The 12,485-nt window shown below is 40.9% G+C and overlaps 1 protein-coding gene across 2 annotated transcripts in view; it reads left to right on the plus strand.

The window, feature by feature from the left end:
- The window catches only part of LOC110841293 (uncharacterized), a 265,608-nt gene that overhangs the window by 91,376 nt on the left and 161,747 nt on the right, over window positions 1–12,485 (plus strand). For both annotated transcript variants that reach the window (XM_087359002.1, XM_087359003.1), the window contains exon 2: window positions 9,332–9,399. In XM_087359002.1, coding sequence (XP_087215128.1) covers window positions 9,365–9,399 — 35 coding nt within the window. In that variant the 5' untranslated portion in view covers window positions 9,332–9,364. The remainder of the gene's footprint in view (window positions 1–9,331; window positions 9,400–12,485) is intronic.

A 12,485-nucleotide genomic window follows, 5' to 3' on the forward strand; every position in this document is an offset into this window, starting at 1 on the left:
TACCGACGCTTTGGGAGACGAGGGTTATGGCAACCTACAGTGCGTGGAATCCAACGATGCACCCTGGTCACTACCTGCCTTGAATGACTCGTCGAAAATTAAGGTTAAAGGTTTAGTTCCCCAGACCGCCTCATCCTCTCAGCTGTAGGCCTGCTGATAGAACCGAATGTCACGTGATGAGAGGTAAACCAACCAGCGTCTGTTAGGCGTCCTCATAACCTAAGATCTATTGTCTCTGGAAGAAGAACCCGAAGGTTCAACGCCGCTGTCACCAAAGACCGCCAGTTCTACCCACTCCTATCCCCACAACCTATCTTCCCCACCAAAATTTTGTATGCGTTTCAGTTCGGTTCAGTATTTTTCATCATTCAGATACACTGTAATTCGACGCATTAAACCTGCTATTTGCACAGTTGAGAAAGTGTCGTTAAATACACTGAGAATAATCAGAGCCTCAGCACTAAACGCGGAATGGTAACACAACGAAGGCTCAGTGAAAGAATTCATGATCTGAATTTCACACGTAAAACATTTGAGCTACTTGTTTGTCGTGCGGGTTGCAGACTTGACTACAGGAACTGCGAATAGTAAGCCAATCGTGACAGCGTGGGTGGGTGAATACAAGTTTGCGGTGCCTCAGAGACAAGGATTATGAAGAGAGGAAACTTGCCTACCTTTATAACGGAGAATCCCAGGAGACGCCATAGGAATTTAAAATTACCACGTTTATATCGGCACGAATGTGGGCAAGAGGGTGCTATGTCGCTCCTCAGTACGGCTCGTCTCAGACTACTGCCGTCGAAGAATTTGTTTTGTCAAGCCCTGCCTTTCTTCGTCCCCGTTTATTCAGCATCTAACAATGTTTTCATCTATGCGTCTTCATGGCGTGGTGCTTAAACAGGGCAGACGGTTGTAACCTTGTACTACTAAAAGTGCAAGAAGATGGCTGTCTTCTGGGTTGTAGCGCCGTGTAGTGTGGTAGAAGTTTACCGACCTTTCGGTGGTCCTTGTTGCCTCCATCTTCAGGGCGATGAGAAGAGTAACATATCTAATGTAATGTCTAATGTCTAATGTAAATCGAATATTTCGATAAAGAACATCATTTAATATTTTAAATGTTAATTATTGTAATATTTTAATATTTAATAAGAATTTATTGTGATTAGACGGACAAGATTTAATATAATATATTGCAAGGTAATATTAAAATCAATTTAAGAGAAGTAAATTTAAGAATTAAGTACTTGTTTGAAATATTTAGTGATATGGACAAAATGCGGTCTTTTTTGAACACGGTAATGAACTTCATATGGTTGTACATAAGCGGGAATTTCTTGACCGATCGAGCAAGGATAGGCCTTACAATAATCTGTTGATTATCAGAGTTTTAGGAACAAGTTTCATCCGTCATCAGTTTTTAAACGACAGTTTAGTATCTTAATGAAAGAGGAGCTTGTGACACTGTTACACTTGTCACTTCTAAGCCAAGCATAAGATTGAATCAAACCTTTCCGTCCCATTTTAAATTTGTTCCTTCCTCTTTCTTAAAGCTTTATTTATTTGCCTTGACTATGAAAAAGTTTTTCTGAGAGTGGAAGTTTCTTCCCCACTTTTCGATACAGCACATAAAAGGGGGAGGGATATCTGGAAGGGGTAAAAAATTTGAGTGGCTCCAGTTAAAGAGAGGCGAAGCTGTAGTGTACTTTAGATGAAAGCTTTAATTTTACGTAACCTATTGTGTTCTGGTAAAAAAAATTCCTACAGCAACAGGGACTAATGCTGGTAATTTATGACGCTTACTTTTATTAAAATGCTTAGATCACTATTTAAGGCTAACAAGCATTATAAATTAATAAGTACTTAAATTAATTTAGGGATCAATTTCAGTGCATGATGTTCATTATTAGGTATAGATTTCTAGTCGGATAAAGATTCCAGATATAATAACGCAATTTCGTACCGTCGTCATGTTTTATTTTTTATTTATTTAGTGTTCTGTCTGACGACAGGTCCATATGAACAGGATCCTTCCATCCTTTTCTCGGACTGGGACCTGTTCATATACGTTCTTGGCAGATGATCCAGAAGTGGTTTGCCATTGCCTTCTTCTGTGTGTGAATGGAGTAATTGTTGGGATGCCACGGAGGAAAACTCCGTGTTGCCTAGACCACGGCCTTGCCCAACACAAGTTATAAATTCGGGTACCGCCGGAAATCGAACCCGAGACCCCAGGATTACAAGGCCAGCGTTCTAACCGCTAGACCACAGTGGCATCGTCATGTTTATAACATCTAAATTCAAAACATTTCTTTGTTCACTGTTGTAAGTATCGTTATTATTTATACCCTCGCTGCACTTTTCCATTAGAGACTAATTATCACCAGAAAACCTAGTACAGAACAGACCCAGAGATTTTTTTAATTATTATTCTATTATTTAAATCTGTGCTAAAGTTAAAAAAAATGGAGGTTGCGTATTTTTTCTAGGTCTATTATCACACAAAATTTAGATAACCCACGTTAAGTGACTATAGTGCTGCTCCCACCTCATACGTTTGCACGACTACTGTGTGGAAATAAACACGACGAAACCGTAGTGTGTCCTTCGTTGGTAAAACGTCCTTAACAATTTTAATAAAGATACGTAAATTAGTTGTATTATCAGAGACTTTTTAATTATTATCTTTATAATTATTATGTGTTTTACGTGACTCAGGATAGAATTTTAGAGCTTTTCTGCTGTTAACGTTGGCAATGATCTTTCGAATTCCAATAGGAGGTAACTTTTTTTTAGCTAATTGTGCGACTGTTACCTTCTCTGAATAGACTCATGTTCCATGGGAGTTACTTAACGATAAAATCCTGACATCCTGTATCTGCACTAATAATGTTATTAACGACTTGTTAAAGTTTTGTTTCTTTCATGTGGACGTGTAAGTTTAATTCTACAGTCTCAAACAGTTTTATCGAGCAAGTCTCACCGATACTTTGTCCAGAACTACACGGGCTATTGAACGATTGTCAAATAATGTAAATGCACTTTGAGTCAACTTTGTCTTGACCGTGATGCACGTCTAGGCCCCGGCGCCCTTTTAAACCTCTCACTGGAAATGCGAAAGGGATGAAGTGACGTCGCATTCAACAAGTGGAAGGAAAGGTTAGCGTTAGTCGGGGTCAGATCCACTCCACTCTCTGCATTGCGAGCCTTCTTGAAGCTGTCTGCACTTATTTGCACTTCAATTTACTCCCGTCGTCCAAAATGGATCCTTGCGTGTTTATCTGTAGGGTTACTTCGAAGAAGAAAATGTTACATTCGACTAAAATTTTATTAAGTACGATTTGCGGTTTTCATTCGGTAATACTGAAGATGGCTGTCTTCTGGGGTGTAGCACCGTGTAGTCTGGTATACGTTTACCGACGTTTCAGAGGTCCTTTATATTTTGAACGCCACTTCCCACAACTTACACCATCTTCATGACAACAAAACACTTAAACTGTATGACTGTAAGCGTGCGTTATCCTTGTCGACATCGTGATAGTACATAAGGGACGTGGAGTTAAGATATTTGGTTTGTAGACTCCTCTCGAGATTGAAGTGAGGAGACAGACAGACGTCAGCTTCAGCTTCAGTGACCGGTCGCTTTGACCAGAAAGAAAGCTCTGATATAGAACCGGTATAGAACATGTCTGTGGGCGAGAAACCCCTGTTCCAGCCTGGAATCGAACTTGGTAGCCAGATACGTTGCAGTCTGATCCCTCGCGGTTCTGTGTGTTGCTGATTGCCATATTTGCAGATTGAACGTAACATAAATCCGTTTCACCTCGTCTTCTCCCTGCCACTGAGGCACTACGAAACCTCAAATTCAGCGTAAAAGCCGTTCATTATCTTTAAAACAATTTCCACACCACTTAGTACTAACCATTTTTAACCCAGGGTTCGTACCCTCTGCCCCTCCCGCCCCAGCCGCTGCTGCCTTCAACTTCCTGGAAAGATTTCACTTTCTCCCTGCGTCATCATCCACCTTTATAGCAGTTTCACCGCTGTTCCAATAATAATTACGCTAAGAACACGAAGAAAAAAATTCCTTCCCCATAACAAATTTTGTGGTGAAGTTTTATCCTACCCCTCCCATTTCCCTCTCTACTTTTCTCCCTTAACACGAACGACTGAGGACGGGGTGGGAGTCGGTGTAGTATACTGCAGTAGAACTACTACTAAAGCTTTCTTTTCACTTAATTTAATCCAATTTGTTTCCTTCTGCTTCGCAAAGACTTAAGGGTAGCAGACCGCAGAATGTTAAGTGCTTTCCTTTTTCCAACCCAACCACCTTCCAGCAACCCCTTGTCAACTCCCACAATCCACCTTCTGCTCAAGATCACTTAAAGAAACGGGAAGAAATCCGGAAGGAGGAATCTAGACAAGACCGATTACTAAGCAAGGGACGACAAAGAATCTGAAATACAGCCAATTTATGTTGTTAACCCAGTAGTTTGGTTTGTCAGTTAACCCTCCACTTAAAAGTCCAATTTATTCGATTTTCATGCTTTCTTCAATGTAAATCAAAGGGTGGGAGGTTGTGTTTGAACGGATCTCGGCGATATTTTATGCAGCATTAAAGGTGATCTGGGATAAATCACTTCATAGACTACAGGCTATGCTGTCTTGGTTTGATTTCCGGCGGTGGAAGGGGCCGGTATTGGGGCCCACCAAGCCTCCTGTTCACTGGACGGATATTCTTTCCTTTGAGGTAAAGACGGCAGGGGATTGAAGCTGATCAGTCACGTTTATCAGATTTATTTGTATACCAGGTAGACAAAATTACGAGGGGGTGGAGGAAAGTGGACTTTGAGAAGCTACGTAATTTGTAGTCTTTTATCAAATTTTATTATGGTGATCAAATCAACGACGGTGAGATGCGTAGAAACCTGAAGAGATGTGTTAAGAATATTCCTGTGTAGATTTTAATTGCATTAAATTGAAGAAAAGTGTATACAGAATATGCCTACGGAAGTTAACTACAAGCTACTTGACAGAAGTGTAAAAAGGTGATTTGTTTACGTGACTTTGTAATGTTAAATTTGAAAAAAAAAAAAAAAAAAAAAGAGATGAAACTTCTGAAATGATCAATATTATATCGTGGACGCTAATGCATTTTTTGAGTGTTTGTTTGTTTACGAAATTTGATAGAAATAATTCAATACACGATGTTGAACTAGAATTTAAAATGAAAACCACTGTTATTTTTTACTGCATCAAGAACTACTAAGCACGAAAATGTCATCAGCTAATAATAAACTAAAAGCCCTGTAGATCTGTATTAAACACCGCGTTTACCATTAACTAACATTGACGAACAAGATTTATCCATTCAGGATTTTAACTGAATGCTGATATGTTTGAAAAATCTTGTTTTAAATATGAGTGTATTGTTTTAACATTTTAAAATTATTTAAAAGTATATAGCTGTCATAATAGTGAGTGCCGGATAAATAATGAAGTCTTCCTAATTGTGCGCGAACAAACACGTTTCTGTTTTCCTATTATGCCAGTCATTTGAATTTTCGCTGTCTTTTATAATTTGGTTCTTATTCTCACTGTAAACCGGCTATTTCCTTAAACAACGTTAACCAGTTGATCTTCGTAATGGTGAAAAGTTGTGTTTTTTTCGCGGTACGGACTGAATACTTAAATATTGTTTAGATGAGCTTTGGCTTCATAGGGTTTATTCGACTTTAAATCTTTACCGCAGAAAGAAATAGTTGTAAACTGCTATTTATAAATTTTATTTTTAGTAATAATTCCCATCATGTTTGTCGTCAGTAAGTTCTCCAAGAGTTAGGTCGTTTTTACCTTCAATTGTTTGTCTCTTCAGTGGTCTTTCTTCATTTCTGTACTTCATTATTAGCATGAGCCCGTCCATACGTGCTGGGTAATTTCGACAAATTTATTTGTATCTGTAATCCAACATTTTGATAGCGCAGTTTTTGTAACACAACCATCAGAATAAAACTTGTTTAGTGTCACAAAGCATTAACAACCTTCTTCAGTAAAATAAGCAATTTTAGAATTTAAATCAGCTTTAACTGCTACTAGGAAAATAAAATCTACTCAATAGGTAGAAATGTTTGAGGCCTCTAACAAGTAATAGACGAAGATTTCTGTCTTCTGGGTTGTTGCGCTGTGTAGTCTGGTCGATGTTAACCAACGTTTCAGAGGTCATACTGCCTCCGTCATCAGAGTATGAAGATTTCTGTCTTCTGGGTTGTTGCGCCGTGTAGTCTGGTCGATGTTAACCAACGTTTCTGAGGTCATTTCTGCCTCCTTCATCAGGGCGATGAGTATGAAGATTTCTGTCTTCTGGGTTGTTGCGCCGTGTAGTCTGGTCGATGTTAACCAACGTTTCTGAGGTCATTTCTGCCTCCTTCATCAGGGCGATGAGTATGAAGATTTCTGTCTTCTGGGTTGTTGCGCCGTGTAGTCTGGTCGATGTTTACCAACGTTTCAGAGGTTATACTGCCTCCGTCATCAGAGTATGAAGACTTCCGTCTTCTGGGTTGTTGCGCTGTGTAGTCTGGTCGATGTTTACCAACGTTTCAGAGGTCATACTGCCTCCGTCATCAGAGTATGAAGATTTCTGTCTTCTGGGTTGTTGCGCTGTGTAGTCTGGTCGATGTTAACCAACGTTTCTGAGGTCATTTCTGCCTCCTTCATCAGGGCGATGAGTATGAAGATTTCTGTCTTCTGGGTTGTTGCGCTGTGTAGTCTGGTCGATGTTTACCAACGTTTCAGAGGTCATACTGCCTCCGTCATCAGAGTATGAAGACTTCCGTCTTCTGGGTTGTTGCGCTGTGTAGTCTGGTTGATGTTAACCAACGTTTCAGAGGTCATACTGCCTCCGTCATCAGAGTATGAAGATTTCCGTCTTCTGGGTTGTTGCGCTGTGTAGTCTGGTCGATGTTTACCAACGTTTCAGACGTCATACTGCCTCCGTAATCAGGGAGATGAGTATGAAGATTTCTGTCTTCTGGGTTGTTGCGCTGTGTAGTCTGGTTGATGTTAACCAACGTTTCAGAGGTCATACTGCCTCCGTCATCAGAGTATGAAGATTTCCGTCTTCTGGGTTGTTGCGCTGTGTAGTCTGGTCGATGTTTACCAACGTTTCAGACGTCATACTGCCTCCGTAATCAGGGAGATGAGTATGAAGATTTCCGTCTTCTGGGTTGTTGCGCTGTGTAGTCTGGTCGATGTTTACCAACGTTTTAGAGGTCATACTGCCTCCGTCATCAGGGAGATGAGTATGAAGATTTCTGTCTTCTGGGTTGTTGCGCTGTGTAGTCTGGTTGATGTTAACCAACGTTTCAGAGGTCATACTGCCTCCGTCATCAGGGTGATATTCACAGAAGACCGAAATCTTCATACTCACCGCTGTGAGAACCTCAAGTCTTACAAAGTAATAGACGTTTAATAAAAAAAACTACAAGAGAATACGAGAAAAGATGGAAATAATGTGGTGTGGATGAATGAAAGTGGCAGAAGATAGCAGAGAACTGTAAACATCTAGGACAAATACTAAGATACAGATCAGGAATATGCCGGAAGGAGGAATTTGAGATCGACGCAGACATAGAATTGCCTAGCCTGTGAAAACAAGACGAGAAAGGTTCGACCTTTAATTTTCGATAGATGTCTATTACGTCAGTTAGAACTGTTTTCAGCTGATGTACAAAAATAACCTTCACCGTAGAATCACAGTAGCCGAATAACCAACCATTGAAACTTAACCTACCGTCGTACAAAAATAGATTATGGTGATATATCGGTGCTGGATACAAAATACTGATCGGATTAACGCTTCGAACCGTTCACAAATGGATGAGAAGTGAAAGATGTAATATTCATGGTTTTACCTTGACTCGTTTTCCCTTGGAGACGAAGGCAGGAGCAATTAGGAATGCGATGTAATGTATAGCGTCAGTTATATGAGCTCGCCATTAATCATTGTGCCTGTGACAGCTGCAACACTGTGCAGATATCAATAATGGAGATGCTTATCGTGTCGTCCACTTGGCGGCGCCACGCGCGCGGGCTATTAGTCCAGCAACTCTGCCTTGCTTCGGAATTAACAGTCCTCGACAGAATTCATGCACTGGAATGCAGCGACACAGATTTGTCGCCCAAAGACGGGGTCCAGATAAGATGAAACATATTTTGTTTGAGAAGACGAAGATGTGACTTTGGAGTCATTAATTTCAATATTACTTCTTCTGAAATGTGAGCTGTGTTGTCCGATGGAAATTGACATGATGTTTTAGAGATCCTTATTGCATCCATTAACTGGATCAGAGATGAACGAGGTCTGTCACAACGTCAAGGTCACTTAGTCCAGAGGGAGCAGCCCAATGCCACTTCGTCACTTTAAATAATCGAGGGTTGAACCCGGATCTTTGCGGTGAGAAGCAAGCTGTCTGAGATATTTTACGGACGGTGACTAAACGGGAGCTTCCTTTAAGGCCACCGTACCCAGACCGGCTCTCCGAAACACACAGTCTCATCGGCCTGATGATGGATGCAGCAGGCATCTCTGAAACGTCGGCTTACCAAACTGCACGACTCAACATCCCTAAAGACAGCTTCTTGTCTGTTGGGTACAAGGGCCTCGTTAATAGGGGATAAGACGTCCAGAGCGTGGGTCTCGCGAGTCACATTTGTCTTATACCAAAAGTACGGAATTTATGGATATTTCATCCACGCTGCCTGTAAGCCTTTAATATATTTTCAGACCCAGAGTCAACTCTATCTTTCATCATCATTACCATTGCTATCGTCTATTTATACTGTTTTTTTTTGGGGGGGGGGGGGGGAGGCTGCCATGGAAACTGGACCAAGCTTAGCTGTGATGATGGATCAGACGTAAAGTAAGCACGGCTAATGTTTTGCTGTGTATATAGCGACGTACACAATTCAGACACTGTAACTCCTAACACAGTTTTTTTAGACGTGGTGAAACTGGATGAACGCAGAGTTGGGCGGATGCGATGGGGGAGATTTGAGGTTCTCATGGCGACGAGTATGAAGATGGCTGTCTTCTTGTATGTTATGTCGCGTGGTTTAGTTTGAAGTTTTACGTCGCATCATCCCAGAAAAACAGTCGTCTGAGATCACACACAATCTCTCCGGTTGATCCAACGTCGTTAAACAGCATAACCAAGTGAAGAAATGTTTCTTAATAATACGGACTGATACAATTCTACCTGGCTCTGATTAGTTTTATGACGCATTTGGAAGACGTGGTGAGGAAGGTGTTTACATGTGTTGATACTTTCTTTTTCAGGCATTTCGTGGATCAAAGCAAACTCCTCTCTTGATGGTCGGTATGCCGGGATGTGAAACCAACGCGCGGTAAGTGACAGCTTTTGTTTAATTCTTTCTGGTTATTCGGAAGATTTCTTCGCGTCTAATTCGACCCCTTAAAATTTTGATCTGGCCCCAGCGTATTTATTCAACAATTTTCAGAATTCCTAATGGTTGAAGCTGACTGCAGTATGTCTGCCACTTATTTTTTCGTACAGAACACCCCAGGTCTGTATTGTGGGAAGTCGCTTTGATACTGTCACGCGAATTCACAGATATTGCTCGCTGTTTCCACTCGCATTCGCGGTTCCTTCCTCGTCACAGTGACTCATTTCGGAGACGCACGGCCTCCCTAGGCCTAAAGGATTATATTCCTGGTTATACTCAGTATCTCCGTGTTGTGCTCCAAGAACGTAATGCCAGACACAAAGGGGATTATATCGACAAGTATGTGGATCGTTCTCTAGGAGATTAGTGAAGTTCGGAACACGAGGTAGACCTACTTGTAATAAATACCAGTTTCAGGTTTTATTTTGTCAGGTTTCTTATACAGTTAATCAGTTACGCGAATTGATTTCTTTCTTGGTCTTCTGAACTCTGGCGTCTTGTGGTCCTTGCAGTCGGTAACCACCACACGTCTTCACGACCCAAAAGACCGATGGAAATCTTCAGCGCCATGAGGACCTTAAATCTTAGATGTGGGAATAGTTACTTAGCTAATTATTTTGCTAGAGTTACTCGCTTATGGAATTAATTATTTATTGATCTAATTAATTAGCTACTTATGTGATAAATGGAGTGGATATCACCAGACGAAGGAACCGATGATGATGCTGTAGCAATGAGAGGATTGAAACGAAGGCAGTAGATAGATACAGAAGATGATGATTGTGAAATGGAAGACTCAAGCACTTGAGAAACTGATAATGGCTTAGCTGGTTAAGAAATATCCAACCTGTTACGTAACCTGAAGGATCTTTAACTTGCTAATTACTGACTTTGTTATTTAATCAGGTACGATACAGGCAACTAATGTTATTTTGCAGTGGAGTTTCAGCACCGTATCTGCTTAAATAATGTGTTAGCTGGGGGTTGCGTGCCACTAGTTGCCTGTCCCACTGACAACTTGCGCCATAACCTGCGTTTTGAAGTATGCATGGGCTCTGGCCGGTCGCATTCGTTTCTTTATACATAGCCGTCGGAACAAGCTGTAAAGAGTTTTGTGCTTCACTTATTAATTTCGTATGATCCCCTCTACCATGACACGGTCTCCTGGTCGAAGGGGGTGAGTTTTGGGGTCGAGAGTTTGGTATTAAATACATCACCATCTCTGTGCGGAATGTCTGTCTGTCTGTCCTCTTGTCGCACCAACCAGTAGAGGCGCTGATAACCTGTGATTTGTTTTGTGATTCCAAAGGGAATAAAATGAAACACGATACGTCACACAGAGCACCTGCCATTCTTAGGATCGTAGAATAAGTGGGAACGATTTGGCTGGGCATATAGCTGTTGGGAGACAAGAAATGAATATAGAATTTTTGTTGGGAAATATCTTGGAAAGCTGCTACTTGGAAGACTCTGAAGTAGATGATGCTTATCATGAAGATGTATCTTAGTAAAATAGGCTTCGGAACTGTGTCGTAGTAAGCATTCCCAGTAATTATTATATGTAAGATTTGAGGTTGTAGTACACTCATCGCCCTGATGATGGAGACAGCAAACACATTTGAAACGTCGGTAATCTTATATCAGACTACACAACGCTAAACCTCAAGTTTTTATGTTTTCATTTCTTGGTCAAGTCATAATGCCTTTTATTTTGGTGGTTGTAATTTTGATTAGTAACTGTTGTTCCCTTCGTAATATTTTTAAGTACAGTGGTCTATCAAAAATTTTCAAATCGTGATTTTATCCTGAACACTTACGACGAAGCTTTAATGCACAGCTTATTTTATCTGCGTTTGTTACTTAGGCCCTATAGAGTTTTCACATTTATTTCTGTCCGCGACTATAAAAAATTAAAAAGTGCCCTAAACGTAATCTGTGGCAGCGTTGAATTGTTCGAGGAACTAAAATTTTATTTGGTTGATTTTACAGATGCAAGTAGCATCCAAATATAATTTTACGGTTGGAATTTTATACACATATCGAAATTCTCTTGTCTCTGTAGCACCCTCAGGATGAGCACCAGGTGCCTACTTGTTATCTCGCGTCGCAGTATGGTGGCGAAATTCGAAATTGTTTTCGACAGTCGTTATATCTTTTAATATTATATCCGGGTTAAAATAAGTCTTGTTCTTCTGTTGAATGTGTTGGGATTTACCGCCACGCCCCCTATACGGTTCCATGGCTTTGTGTCAGATACAGAGACAAAATTTGGTATTAATATCCGGGCTATGATTATTCGGTTTATCTGTTCTTCTATTCAGTCACTGAACAGGAAACAAATTAAAACTTCCCGTTGCTATCTGCGTCTCTTGTACCCATCCGCGCGTAAGGTCCGAGTGAGATAATTCAGTATGTGATAGTCGGAGAATTGCTGCTAAGGTAAAGCAGAAGTAAGTCTCGTTAGTGTGGGGGTTCATTCAGTGGCTTGGCGCATCGCATTTCATCGTGTTTCACGCCACGTTGAATCCTTTGTTCCACGCAGTCGCAGTGAACCAGCGTTACCCGTTGCCTTTTTATATATTTTTTGTAAAAAAACGAGAGAGAACTTTCTCTCTCTCTCTCTCTCTCTCACCCCTTTGCTCTAAATGAAGGGCTTGTGTAAGCATGAGCTGTAGGGGTAAATACAGGGTGTATGGACGGACCGGCAAAGCAAAATCTGCTGTGAGTTACGCGTATATACAAACGAATGTTTGTTTCCTTCCTTACTTTGGAGAGCGATGCTGTTTACTGCAGTAGCCTATGGATTGATTCAGTGTTCAATATTAGGTCAGTCTGTGTCAGATTGGTTCAGGACAAAGTTTCAGGTTTTAAAGTTATACGTGTTTTCTCCTATCGGAACTTACCTGCTTATTATTTATTTAGTGTTCTGTCTGACGACAGGTCCATATGAACAGGATCCTTACATCCTTTTCTCGGACTGGGACCTGTTCATATACGTTCTTGGCAGATGATCCAGAAGTGGTTTG

Source organism: Zootermopsis nevadensis, unplaced genomic scaffold (assembly GCF_977971745.1).
Source record: "Zootermopsis nevadensis isolate Lab colony 2312 unplaced genomic scaffold, Znev_1.0 Znev_ptg000030l, whole genome shotgun sequence".
Taxonomy (NCBI): domain Eukaryota; kingdom Metazoa; phylum Arthropoda; class Insecta; order Blattodea; family Termopsidae; genus Zootermopsis; species Zootermopsis nevadensis.